General features: G+C 39.5%; 1 protein-coding gene across 1 annotated transcript in view; it reads right to left on the reverse strand.

Annotated features, from left to right (window-relative positions):
- The window catches only part of STAT1 (signal transducer and activator of transcription 1), a 28,174-nt gene that overhangs the window by 9,863 nt on the left and 4,050 nt on the right, over positions 1 to 14,261 (reverse strand). Inside the window, exons 4-18 of the mRNA XM_027637235.1 lie at positions 13,758 to 13,902; positions 12,405 to 12,503; positions 10,302 to 10,397; positions 9,498 to 9,576; positions 8,320 to 8,411; positions 7,548 to 7,699; positions 7,117 to 7,275; positions 5,681 to 5,773; positions 5,182 to 5,241; positions 3,955 to 3,984; positions 3,772 to 3,865; positions 2,845 to 2,886; positions 2,290 to 2,373; positions 1,662 to 1,760; positions 1,034 to 1,169 (exon numbers count right to left, since the gene is read on the reverse strand). Of these exons, the coding sequence (XP_027493036.1) occupies positions 1,034 to 1,169; positions 1,662 to 1,760; positions 2,290 to 2,373; positions 2,845 to 2,886; positions 3,772 to 3,865; positions 3,955 to 3,984; positions 5,182 to 5,241; positions 5,681 to 5,773; positions 7,117 to 7,275; positions 7,548 to 7,699; positions 8,320 to 8,411; positions 9,498 to 9,576; positions 10,302 to 10,397; positions 12,405 to 12,503; positions 13,758 to 13,902 (1,460 nt within the window). The remainder of the gene's footprint in view (positions 1 to 1,033; positions 1,170 to 1,661; positions 1,761 to 2,289; positions 2,374 to 2,844; positions 2,887 to 3,771; positions 3,866 to 3,954; positions 3,985 to 5,181; positions 5,242 to 5,680; positions 5,774 to 7,116; positions 7,276 to 7,547; positions 7,700 to 8,319; positions 8,412 to 9,497; positions 9,577 to 10,301; positions 10,398 to 12,404; positions 12,504 to 13,757; positions 13,903 to 14,261) is intronic.

Genomic DNA, 14,261 nt, shown 5'->3' on the forward strand with positions numbered 1-14,261 from the left:
GTCAACTTTCACATTGCAAAAACAGTAGGCAAGTTGTATCCTGGCACCCTGTTGGTTCTGTGTCTCCTTGCACTAAGGAATCCTGAAAATACAGTGTTCAATGACCAGGATTTTTTTTAGCAGTGTGATATTTTATCTATAGAGATAAAAGTAGCAGTCCTACTGTTACCAGAGCTTGACAAAGTCTCTGCAGTTCTGAAATGCAAGTTGACCATAGAAATATGTCATTGGTCTCTTTGTCTGTGTTGGTTAATTAAAAATATTCTCTTGGCAGATTTCTGAAAGGTAATCTATTAAATCAGTTGGGTTTTGTCAGATCTTATGTCTTAGGGAAATTAGAGGAAGGGAGTTAGAGACTGGAATGCTGTACTTGCCACCTAGACACACTAATGTCAAATACCTTTAAATATAAATGCTTTCTGAAAGTTTAGGTTGGTGGAATATACTGAATCAACAGTATTTTTATCTAGTCTGCTATGCAAGATCAGTGCCCCAGCTATCAAGCAAACTGCAAGTACTTTGAATAGAAAACTCTTGGCTGCTGAGGCTTTCACTAAGCACAGTCATCCAGGAGATATTCAACTTGATATCCTTTAGTGGTTTCATAGTGTTTGCACTTTAATACTGCAACTGTGTATATGCAGACAGACTAATCCCCCACTGTAGTTGAGGGCATGCATGAAGTTAAAATGAATGGAGGTGGATTTAAAAACAAAGCCAAAAAGATGCCAAGAAACAGCCACTTCAAAGACTGACTAAACATGAGTGTTACTTAAAAAGGCAGAAGTAGCCCCAATCTGCCTTTCTCTAGTGCATAAGACTCCTAAGTTAGAACTGCAGATTTTTTTTCGTGACCTGATCTCATTTACAAGCTCTACCATACTGAAAAGTGGAAAATGCTTCATTGCTACAGAGTCATGTTGTATAAGTGGTAAAGGCATGGGAACAGAACGAAAACTTAAAATGGATTGCAGAAAAGATGTAGAATTAGCTTTAATTCAAACAGGCCATCTGTGATAAAAGTAGACCATACCAAGTAGCTTCTCTCCCAGCATGCTCAGTTGATCTGCATTAAGTCCTCTCTTTGTGACAGAAGAAAACTGCCAGCTCAGAACTTCAGAAAGTTTAGACCACTTTGCACAAGGTGGACTCAGAAAGAAGGACAAGTTCTAGAATGGAAAAGAAAAATACAGCCTATAGTTAATAAATGTTAATTTTGGAATGCCACTTGAGTTTTTAAAAGTGTATTGCCAAAAAAAAATACATATTTAAGAATGGATGTCAGCTTGAGACAACTCTGCAAAATCAGGTTCCTATTCTGACAGGCACTCTTTACCAGGAAAAGCTGTCTCTGGGGCCCTGCTTTGAACATGTCTTTTTCCAGAATTCCTGGATTACTCAAGTGCACCATATTTTAGTTCTTGAATGTTTATTTGGCTCCTCAGTGTGTTCTGTATATACTGAATACAGGTATACTACCCTTAAGTGGGTTTCAAACATTGTTCTGCTTAGGACAGGGAAGTAAGTCACTGTGCTTCTCTCTACACCTGAAAGTTATTAAGTCATCTGCAAGGGGAAAAAAAGTGCAGCAGCCACTTGCATACAGACAATGCTTGAAAATTACACAGAGAATGTGATGCCATTTTTTTTCTTGCAAATACCTTGGGATCAGTAGACAGCATGTTGAACCACAGGATAGAAGCCCATCCACTGGGAAGCTGGCTCACGTTTGAGATCACAACAATGGGAAGGGATGTGGTCTGAATGGGGCACAAAAGGAAACATGTCAGGCTGCCTGGTACTGCTGCTGCAATCCTCCTTGAGATTACCCACAAACCCATTTCCATTTTAATTCTCTGCTTGCATAGTCTTAACTTTTTCAATCGAAGTTTCTATGTAGGGGAGAAAAGGTCAGTATGATGAAATACTAGAAACATTTGGGTGATTTTTTTTTTCTAATAAAGACTTTCATTTAGTGTCAGTTATGACAGTACTGATGATAGTAACAGCAGAGTTCATAGCATATTGCTTCTGAAATAAATACCTAGAGGGCTTAAACTACAGGGTTGGTTATCAAACACTTTGCACAGCACATCTACTTTTATTTACCCAGAGATCTGACAGCATTGTCACTGTATGTGTCAATACAGAGGTATGAAGCGTCATTCACATACTCTGAAATAACTGAAAGTACTTGATAGCCCGGTACTTGAAAAAAAAAAAAGTTTAGATTTGTCAGGATGAGTGACATACAGGAATTTAATTCCATCTGTTTCATCTGAGACATACCTCTAGCTCTACTACCAATCCAGGCTGGCACAGCTGCGTCTCAAAACTCAGAGAGTGAAGCTCTTCTGTTACAATGAGAGGACCCTTTAAAAACAAAAAGAAAACTTTTCAGGGACTGCAAATTCCTAGAGTGAAGGTAATGGGGTTTTATCACGAAGAAAGCTCTTTTCTGCCCATGGTTACCTGCTCTAGATCTGAGTAACAGCTCACAGGGCAAAGTCAAGTGACAATGCTGACTTCCTAAAATTGCCTCTCTAGGTACTTTTTATTTTGACTACTACTTAGAAGGCACAGAAAAATATCTGTGCTTGCCAGAAAGCCCTGTTAAAGCTAGATGCCAGTGAGGGAGAGTGCCCCATTGCCATTCTGGCAGTAGTTCTCACTTGCAGACACCTCCTACAGGGATCACGTTCTAGGAACACTGAATTCCTCCCCTATGATTTGTCATCCTGTGTGTGTCTTCATGGAGCTGAACAGAGAGCACTGTCTTAAATGCCTGAATGCCTTTTTAGAATTATGCAAAAACTTTACAAAAAGAAGGTTAGTGCTGCTTACCTCATTTGTTCTGGTTCCTGCATTTTTCTGTTCTTTCAGTTGCTGCAAACAAACAAAAAACCCTGTCACTCATTTACATCAGCCACAAATGGAAGTGGTACAGGATAGAAACATTTGCATGCTGTAGTTACTCTTCTGTATGCAAACTTCCTGCACTAGTGTCTGATTCTATTTGGTTCTAAGCTGTGGAAGCCAAAGCATTAAACTGTAGGTAACTACCACTCTTTTATAAATTTTTCATCTGTGAAAATAGATATTGCACAGTTATGATGTAATGCCTTTATGTAAGAGGCCTTTCAAGAACAGAAGCAATATGAAATCAGGATCAGATGAAATACTGGTTTATCAAAGTACCCTCTGAACTGGATGACAAGCTCTAGACAGTCTCTGTTCTGGACAATGAAGGGAGACTTCTTTGTTCAGTGGTTCTGCACTTGCATTTTTCCTTTCCTTTTAGTGATGAAACCAATGTGTTCTCTCACAATCTACAGATCAAAAGTGTTGTATGGTCTGTTGAAGGCACTGACTTCCTTCTAGCTGCCCACTCCTAGACGATTTTCATCTTCCAGACTCAAAGTTCTTTAAACTTTCCTACCCATGGGCCTTCATTTAAAAGGCCCAAACCAACATTTCTAGGTGTTTTTCTTCCTCCTCCAAAGAACCTATTGCAGCATAAGCTGTATGACAGCAAATACTCTTGTTTTTGCTTCTGTCCCTGTTTCAGTGACAATCAATTGCATTTCACTTGCAACAGGCCAAATATTTCAAAAACGAAAGAACAGAGAAAAAGAAGAGATAATCACAGTTCCTCTTACACAAAAGCAAATAATTACTTCAATAACAAAAGCAATTTGTTTCCTTCCTACTACACTCTCTACCCACAAAATTTAATGGCTGTATCAATAAAAGAAAAAAAAAATCTCCTACCAAGTGCCTGAATTCTGCTGCTAGACTTCCGTTAGTGGATTCTTCCATGTTCATTACTTTTGTGTTTGTTCCCAAAATATTAAACTTCCTGAACCTTCACAAAGAGAGAGAGGAAAAAATAATTAAGTCTCGCATTCACTGACAGAATCTAACATTAATATATCAAACTATGATGCCACGTACCCTTTGACTGAGTTCTTCTCAGTTACATCTCTGTCAAGAAAGAAAAGAAAAGACAAAAATATTTTAAAGCTTCTGCCACAGAGAAAATGCATGTGTTTGTTTTAGTAGCTGTCAGAACTGATTGAGAACTGGTTAAAATGCTTTTGTGACATTTTTGTGCAAAAGAGGAAGCAATTGGTTCAAGCAGTCAAAGTAAATCTTGTGTTACACATAGGGTGTTTTTTACCAAGTCTTAAATGTTGCTATAGGGGCTCTATAATCAAAGGAAGTCCTTTCTTTTACTACATAGATTTTAACTCTTGCTCTGAGGACAAAAAATATAGTTCTGTCACTCTAAGTCTACTCAAACCACATAACTTATTGAATAACTTGCTGCATCACTTGAATCAGTTTTCCCACCACTTGGGATTTTACTGAGTGGCATTCTATGTGGTGGACTTCTCTAAGCTCCACCTCCCACATCCACACAGGAATTTTTTTACCTTTTCCCTATTCCATGCAAGTTTCTGGACTCCAGAGCCATTTCAAGAACAAAATTACTTCAATGGGAACACAAAACCCACTTGCTTTCTTAACAGCACAGTCCCTGTTGTTATTTTGGAGAGCCTGTTACATTTCTTTCCCTGCCCTTAAAATAAGTGCTAAATTCACCTGAACTGTTTATAAAAATACAAGATTGGTATTAGTCTGTTTAGATTGTTGTATTTATTTTTTTTTTCTCTCTGAGATCATGTCCTATGTTACAGGTAGACTGCTTATACCCCTAATTCAAGGACAGTTTTATAACTATGTTCCTTTCTACATGCTACCCAAGAAGATATTTTAGAGACATGACTGAATTATGTGACTGGAAATGGTGGAGTTCAATTCTATGTTTTCATTTTGTGCTAATCCAAGTGAAACACCCACACCAGAGGGGTGGCTGTTGCCTGGGTGCTGCCCTGTGCCCAGCCTGATTTAGCAGTAGTGAGCTCTCCTTGGTGCATCCCAGTGGAGCTGGTGGCAAGAAGCTGAGGCCATCTGTACTTTGTGACATGTCTCTAATGGCAGAGAGAGACTTAGAGCAAGGGCATGGGTAAGAAAAAAGGAAGGATATAATACCTGCTTCTGTGGAGAACCAGCCTGCTCCTGGCCTACTCAGCACTTACAATATGACTGCCCTTTGGTTTTTGAACATGGGGACTGTTTACCATTAGCGTAGAGAGGGATGGAAAAAATGTAACATACTTATCAAATAAAACTTTCACTTTCAAGTTGTAGTTCAATTCCGGCAATTTCACCAGCAGTCTGGAAAGAGAAATACTTTTTAATGTCAGCAATTGCACAAGGTGGGTTTTTTTTTCTATGGCATTGCTTATTACAGATATTTAAGCAGCACACTCAGGGCCACATACAGGCTTCAAGCTTGTTCCATATAAGACAGTAGTTAGAGATGAAACTAAATGAACAAACGAGTTACTCTCTGGCATGACAAAGTGGTCTGCATGTGTCTGCTGTTCAGCTGTGTTTCTTATACACTCAATCTTATACACCCCTCTTCTGGCAAAGAGTAAAAGCTGAATGTGAGTTAAGCTTCGCTGGAAGAAAGCCACCTGCACATGGCACTTTCCTCCTCCTGACCTTCCACTTGGGCTGCAGTGCAAGGTGTGCAATCCTCTCAGCTGTAAGAAGCCAATGACATGAAAGCCTTACCACAAAAAGGGAAAAGGGAAGGGGGAAAACATACCTCAGCTTTACAGTAAACTGTACTCCTGTCTTCAGGACTAGTGGTCTCTGAGGATGTGTTGGCATGCAAGGCTGCCTCTCTACCACAAAGGAGCTATGAATGAACAGATTAAAGACACTTCGATTTATCAGTGTTGTCCTTAAGAAATAAGAACTTACATAAAAAGCGAATTTAAAAAAAATGGTGATTTACCATTAGTACTATACATTTTATTCATTCAGTTTCCATCTACACAGAGGGGTGTGCGTGTGTCTCTTTCTTTCAAATGTTTCAGTGGGGCTAAAAATATTGCAAGTAAGAAGTGATTTCATGAGGGTTGGCTTTTCTTAAATGCATTGATGGCTTGAGCAGGGAGATTGCTACATCAAACTTCTCTGAAATCAACAGCAAGTAAACACTATGATGTAATTAGCATAGTCCAAGTGAGGAGTGTTGCTTCATTTGCCATTCCCAGGGCTTGCTGAGTTCTTATGGTGACAGTGCTATGTGACAACACGTGTCCAATAGACAGATATGTTAGCTGGGGATTAGATGAGGGCTAGCTAACCCCACAAAGCAAACTTGTGAGGCTAATCTGTTCCTCCATACCCCAAACTTGCTGGCTTGGGCACTTTCTGTATAGCACTGTGCTGTGTAGACATAAATCTTGGTAGCATGGAGACTTTTCCTTCCATTGTACTCACAGGCAAGAAACATAAACAGCAGCTGGATTTGTACAGTTCTTCCTTGTTGCCTTCACTTCACTGAAAAGCAGTACCTGTGTTTTTCAGCTGAAGATCAGTGATCAAAGCATCTGAATGGGACTCTGGAAACCTGGGTTCTAGTCACCATAAGAAGGTGTTGACTACTATATCTTAGCCCCTGCTCTTATCTCCTAGATCAAGTCTTCTGTAGCATTCATTTTTGTCTACTATATATTTACAGAGTGGGACTCTGATATTATGTGGGGCAATTACCAGCTACAGTAACTTGCATCATAGAGATGATATAGAGACAGGGCTGGCCTCCCTGTGCTGAAGGCAAAGAGGATGTGTTCAGAGACAAAGGGTTGGAGAATCTAGTGTGTATTTATTTTGGGCATAGCTTGGTGTGGATTGTTTCTTGCCTCTCTTTACTTGAACTTTGTAGGGTTGAAGCTTGAAGCAAGAAATGGACTAACAGACTAGGAGTTTAATTCTGTAAATCAATGCATCTTGTAGCAAAGCTCCTGCTAACTTCAGTAATGACTGATCACAAACCCTTTCCATGGGCCTGAACCTCTGGAAACACTAGAGAGCATAAATCTCAAAATCAGTAATTTAATGTTTGTGACAAACTTAGGGAAAAATCTCATGAAATGCAGAGTTAGGATTCACAAAATACTGAGGGAACAGTAGGGAAGGTGCACTCCCTCTATTTATTCATGCAAACAGAAAAAGATTTTTCTGGTTCATTACCTTTGGATGAGCTGTTTGAAGAGACTGTCTGTTCGCTCTTGCAGAACTTTTTCATTTTTTGTGATGGGATCAGAGTCATAGGTAAACTTCTGTTCCAGTTCCTCGAGCTTTTTGAGCTGCTGACGAACTTGTTGTAGACTTTCAGCAACAGTGGTAAACCTACAATTACATAATCTTATTACTTTTAGCATGTTTTTGCACTGTAATAATGCAATAATGCAGAGACATCAGCCAGATGACTGTCCCTGGGGACCAGGCAGTGCACAGAGAACACTTCATGCTCATGGGAAATGTGGTGAGGTAATAAAATACATGAACTATAGTTATGCTGTGACAGAATGAAAATGCATAATATAAATAATCAGTATATTTAATAGATCTGGTGTTCCTTCATAACATGTTTTCAATTCTGTCCTTGACTAGAGACTTACCAGTTCTGTAGCTGGTCAAGACAGGCGTTGGGTGGCCCACCAATACATGCTGTCTGTTGCCTGTGCTTCCACTCCACCAGCTCCTCCTCAATAAGAGCAGTCTGTGTGTGCTCTGTGTTGTGCAGCAGCTGTACTATCTTGTTCACCACTTCCTGCAGAGAGAATGAAATTACCCTGTTTATTAAAAATACTCCATACACAAAAACTAAGTACTGTTTTAGTTAGTGCTCATCTGTCTTGCAAAACTCCTCAAACCCCTCAATAATAGATTCTGTCAACAGAGGTTGTTTTCTAAAAGCACTTTTTTTTTCAGCTGGAGTATTTGCTAGATTAAGTGGAGAAACAAACCATATTCAGTATTGCTGAACTCTGAAGAGCCAGTGTCTTGCATCCATATATGTCCCAAGTGTATATTTGGGCTCATCCAGTGCTTGCTGTAGACTTGACCACTGCAATCAGAGTATACTTAACTCTAATATAGCTGCAGATTTTTAATAATTTTTTCCTCAATAACATAATTACTGGTATGATGCCTTTTCCTTCTCATTGTTCTTTTAGCTTTACCCAACCTTTAGCTTTACCTGCTAGAAGAGAAATAAAATTGCTTACAGAGATTCTAAATTTTCAAACAGGACGGAAAGAAGGAAATCTCAGTTCAACTGATATATAAAAAAAACCCCTTTTCTACTGCTAGTTTATGTCAGTTCAATGAAAATGAACATTTGCTTAAAATGAAGACCTGTTGACTTCTGAAAGAAAACTTGAGCACTACCTTTCTTTTGCGGTCAAGTAATAAAAACATCTTCTGGAGATTCATCTGTTCTTTCTTATATTCCTCCTGAGACACTCCATTGGACTCATGTTCTGTAAAATAAGTCCAAATTGTGAACAGGAGGCTGAGGGAGTGCTGAAGCACAGGTGGGAGAAATGCTGTGGAGAGAAGAGGACTTGGCCGGCTAATGTCAAGTGAAGTGTATCTTTAAAGCTTAAGGGAGGAAATGTTTACTGCCTCCTAGATTTTTTTGATTCCTCCTTTACCTCTGCTGAAAGGGCAGAGTCTACACTTAAAATATTAATGCAAGGAAAAGCCACTACCTCAGTGAAGTAATTAAGATGCAAATTTGCTTGCTTTTCAGAGCAAGAACCTGATTTAAAGTAATGATTATACTGTGTAAAGATACAAACAGAGCAATTTGTTCTCATGCTGACTTCAGGCCTGTACCTCTTAACCTGGCAACAGAAGTTAGCTGTTATTTCAAGGGAGGAAGTTTACAGCCTCTTGAGTTTGTTTACAGCCCAGGCTGGCAGATCATGTGTAACTGCCCCAGTTACTACTCTGCTGCCTGCTGACCTTCAGTTAGATGCTCCCATTTGCCCCATGGAAGCACTACATGTCCCAGGTACAAAGAGCAAGATTGAGACTTGGTGCTTCCCTCAGGATTTTCTGAACGTGTCCCCTTTCTGAGGGATAGTCAACTGCCAGTTGCTGTTGGAAACTGAAGCCTTTTCTAGAACAAAGAACTTAACAACAGAGACAGATCTGTATAAAGAAACCAGTGTAGACTTACAGCTGCATGTGTTTCCCTTGGTACACAAAAGGCTACAAAACCTGAAGCAGGAAGTCATTTGTGAAATACAAGATGGCAAAGAGAAGCCTAAACTACACTAATTACGTGTATGGTTGAATGGTCACAGACTCTATAGGGTTTGCTGCTTTTATTGGCAAAGGGATGTAAAGGACAAAGGAATACTGTGTTAACAAGGAGGCTCTCTGCCTGTAACAAAAGACAGATGCAGAAAATGCATTTTCAGAAATTTATGTTTCAGCATAAAGCAGAATTATTAAAGGAGGGAAATTACCAGTAAGTTTGGCTGTGTATCATTAGGTTAATGTCCTGACATAAGACAGCAGAGTTTACTCTGACAAACTATATGCAATATAAAAATTACCTCTGTTCTGCCAGGTTTTATATTTAAAGTCATATTCGTCTTGCATATCCTCTAATGTCTTGATGTCCTGCTCCACATCCTGTAATGCAAAAGTGAATGTGGCCACAATTATTCAATATTTTCAAGTAATGTAAGGCACTGCCTGGTACCAGCCCCTTACAGAAATGAAGTCCAATTTTGCAGCAATGCTTTTTCCTGCAAGTCCCTAACAGGAAATATCCCTAAACTTCATCACCTTATATTCAGTCTCCCTCTTTAGTCTCAGCTAACTGAAATCTGTTAATTAAAAAATATAGATATGTCTTTGTTGTCTAGCCATATAAGTTCACAGAGTTTAGGAGAACCTAGGCTACAGTGGAAAAATTTGGAACAGCACACAGCATTTTAAACTTTCTAACTTTTAAGTAATGTTTGGAGAAAACTTTCTGTTGTGACTGTATTTGTTAAGTCAACAAGCTAAAAAAATATGCTAAGTCAATATGCTGAAAAAATACATCTTCTAGTTAATAACAAATTGGTCATTATATGATTTAGGAGGTTTTCCTTGGTTGCTAGTATTTCAGATGGGTAAAATTTTTGTTGCAAAAATTTAGGCACAAGAAATTTGACCTTGCTAAATGAGTTAAATACTAATCTGTATTATGGTGCTACTGACAAATAATTTTTGTCTTCAGACAATCACTGGTTAGAATTGAAAATCAAACCACTATCTTATTTTTATTTGCCATTTTATCACGTCTTATGTACTGAAAGCTTTTAGACATCTATGAATCAACAAACACTACTATGAAAAGTTATACTTACTAGAACACTGGCTTTTACAGCCTTAACTTTGGTATCAAGCTCCTTCTGTTTGTCCAGCATCCCAGTCACAGTGTTCTGTATGCCCCCCACTTCCATCTGAGAGAAGAGGCAAAGCGACAACGGAAGTTAAACCAGAGTGACCCATGACAGCAAATACTTTTTTTGTTAATGTAGGTTAGTGGCTTTTGTTGGCAAACAACCTGAGGAAGCATGGCTTGTTCTGGTAAATCATACTAAGGTTTTGTAGTATAAAATCAAGATCAGGAGAATTTGCAAGAAACAAGGGAGGATTAAAAATGCCTACTGTGTGGTGATGCTGCACTTTTTTCATCACAGCAATATCTGTTTTTTCTCTGCACAAATCCATTCTCTTGTTTGCTTAGCTTCATGTGTCTCCTAAATGTACTTCAAGAAAACAACCACCCTGAAGGCTGAATGACATTTACATCAAGTATTAGATTAATCCATACAGGATATGGGGAGAAATGGACTAAGAGCAGGAACAATACAGGTCTGTGTACAGGCATAAGGGGTAACTTAGCATGCAGCTGTTTTCCTACAGCACATTCAAGCATGCCCTACATCTCTGTATAGTTTCTTTGAAAGAGTCAGGAAGCTTACTGCATGACATCACTCAGTTGCAGTGATGTGAAAGACAGAATTTTTCATTAACAGAACTACTGGTGTTAGAAACTTGCTGTTCTTCCAATGCAGGACAGTCAGATTTGCATTGCTGCTCTCATGAACTCCTCAGCTTAAGCTGAGGTCATCTAATATATTTATTTTGGTAAACTGGCAAAGGTTTACGCCATCATAGATTTAAGTCAAACTATTACAGCAGTCTTAGCACGCTCTGACATTTGGGATTCTCCTTTGATTTTTATGTGTTTGTTTTCTATTTTATCTTCTCAGCTTTGGGAAATGAGAGCAGTTAACAGAAAGCAGAGGCAGGGCATGGTGTTGTACCTAGTGCCAACCTTAAACAGTGATGGAAGTCATGGCCAAGTTGGATGGGGCTTTGAGCAACCTGGCCTACTGGAAGGTGTCCCTGCCCATGGCAGGGTGGCTGGACTGAGATGATCTCTAAGGTCCCTTCCAACCCAAACCATTCCATACCTCCATTTCCCTTTCTGATGACCCAAATTTATTGCATACTGGAAATGCAGTAGCAAGTGCTTTACGTCATGTGACAGAACTGAGGAGCTGTTGTAGCTGCAGCTACTCTGACTCTGTCAGAGTCCCATTCTTAGAGGAGATGTTTTGGACGTTGTTGCAGTAGACCCCATGCCCGAGTGCTCCTCTCACACTACCAATGCTCACACAAAAACTTGCCAGAAAGTGAGGTATTTCAGTATCAGAACTTAATGTGCTCTTGGTCAGTCATCACTTTATTTCTACGTAAGTGGATTACATCTATCTCCGTATTTTGCATGCCTTTCCTAATTGCAGAATCCTTATTGCAAAACAGTTCTTGCAAAGGGGAAAAAAAAAAGTAAGTTGGAGAACAGATGAGGAAGGAGAAGAATATGGCCTTCGATGATTCAGAGGAAAGAAAAGGGCTTCATTAAAAAAAACAAAAAACAAAACCAAAACTAAAAAAACAACAAAAAAACCCCAAAAAATAAAACGAAACACTTGGAGATAACTGGGAAGGAGAATAATGCTTCATTTTCCCAAACAGACAGTCCAGAAAAGCATCAAGCTCAGTTGCTTAATACAGAGTAAATTTGGCAGTAAAATGCAGCAGAACAAAGCTAAAATTTTGCTTGATAAATAAGATAAGCATAGTTATTGAAATAAAATCCAATGAGCACATCAGGCTATGTCATACTACAGAAGCATTAAAAAACCAGCAGAGCTTTTACATCACTCAAGGAATAAAAATTATTTCCAGGCCATTTGTCCTCCAAATGCTTCATAAAGCAGAAACAAGCCATGCTGTCCAGCTGGTACATATCAGTGCTCACTCTTCTGTCTTTAAGAAACATATTACTGGGCAGAGAGAGGACAGCCTGTCTCCCCTTTCAGTCTTCATCCACTCCCCCTGTCCTAAATAATAGGAAAGGGTAGATATAACTGCAGTAGACATTTTAAGACTGTTACCTCATTTGACAGCTGGGCACTGTTGAGTATTTTCCTCTCTTCTTTCAGACAGTGCTGGATGATCATTGCCATATGTATTGGGTCTTCTTGGAAGTTATCCTAGCATTAGAGACAGTCTATTGTTTAAGTTCACACACATAATTTATTGTCATTCAGTAACCTTCAGATTGGCAAAAAGATTAGTGAGTGACTGTGTTCATAGCCTGCTCCAAGACTACAGAGTATGGCAGCTGCAACCAGCTCTAAGAGTGAGATTTCATTTTAGTTCATTAGCATTAGCATACAATGAGATGGTACTGGGATAAAACAACAGGAAAGGGTCAGAGACATTTTTGGGAGAAGTGAGATACTATCCTACAGTCCTAAAGAGAGCTCATCTCTCGAGAGCTGCCCTCCCACCCTCTGACATATGGCTGCTGGTTTTGAAGGGCAGTGTTCTAGCCTAGCAGGTACAGTTCTTGCTCAGTGATGTAAAGAAGGTATATTAGCTGCCACTTGTGAACATGTGGTCAAGGCTGGGTGGAAATTCAACCTTAGTGTTTTATATGCATACAAAGCTGGAACATGCTGTGGATTGATATTGCCCTGCTCTGCTCAGGATGGTGCTGCCCTGGGGGCTGCTGAGCTGTGCCAGCCTTCTTGACTGATCTTTCATTGCTGATCTCCAGTTACTATGGTATAAATACAGGTCATCTTCTCCTCTCCTCAGAAAACAGTCCCTTAGTCACCTACCTGTGGTGAGCAGAAGCTCAGTGAGTGGAAATTAGGCTGTGGTGAAGGAAGACCCTCTGGCATAGAGCCCTACAGGGAGGAGTGGAGGACTGACTAATGAAATTAATAAGTCCACTAGGGATATGTCCTGCACTGGCACTCACTTCCAACTGCTTTGGCCCTTTTCTTTCCCAGTACAGGGCAATGCAGAGTGCTGCCTAAGGACAAGTCCTTTGCTATTAACTGCAGTTCTGCAGTTACATGGGAAGGATTTCTTTCCCTGTGTTTCTTCTGCATCAAAAGCTTATTAGGACACTGAGGAAACTGGATGGGGAGGACATGGGGTAAGTGAAACTGCAGTTGAGTAAGTGCCCCAAATACATACAGTAAACACTTTACAAACTGCAACTGCCCTTCTCATAGAGCTCTCAAAACTGTAACTGTACCTGTAAGTAAACTGTAACTTTCTAACTGTAGCCAATTAAAACAAAAAGGGAGTGACATTTTAATTCTGGATTTTAAAGTAGAATTCTCACACATTCTCCGTGAATATCCCCCATGGCAGGGTAGTTTGCTTAGAGGCATCCAATTGCACTGCTGAAGCAATTCAAGCAAATGTATAGGTATAGAACCCCAGCATACCTGCAGATTGCGTTTGCTTTTCCTTATGTTGTGTTGCAGCAAAAAGTTGTTTTCTATCAAGAATCTACTGAATTGGTCATCAAGCTGTGACAACAGGTCATGGAACAACACCGTAGCAAAAGAGACGTTGTTGGCTGCATGTTCCCTAGAATAATTTAAGGCATGCTTGTGTTAAATACCTTTCTAATACAGCATCCAAGAAATGCATTACAGGTGTACTTTATTTTTAATCCCCAACTACAGTTGTAGAATATGCAAGCAGTAAGAATTACTTTCCAATGTAAGCCAATTTCATTCTCTTAACTTTGACTTTACTTTCCTTGATACAGAAATGTTGGTTTTCTCTGTATTATTCTTGCCACATTGTGTACAAATTCATTTGCTCACTTCATGCACATCAAGGATCTAAAAGTGAACCTGATGCATGTGCATGGTGTACAACCTTTCAAAGAGAAGACACGCCACAGAAATCTTGTCAGAAGTTCAAAGTCTTTGAACAGCGAG

This window comes from Corapipo altera, unplaced genomic scaffold (assembly GCF_003945725.1).
Source record: "Corapipo altera isolate COAL_440 unplaced genomic scaffold, ASM394572v1 45, whole genome shotgun sequence".
In the NCBI taxonomy this organism is placed as follows: Eukaryota; Metazoa; Chordata; class Aves; order Passeriformes; family Pipridae; genus Corapipo; species Corapipo altera.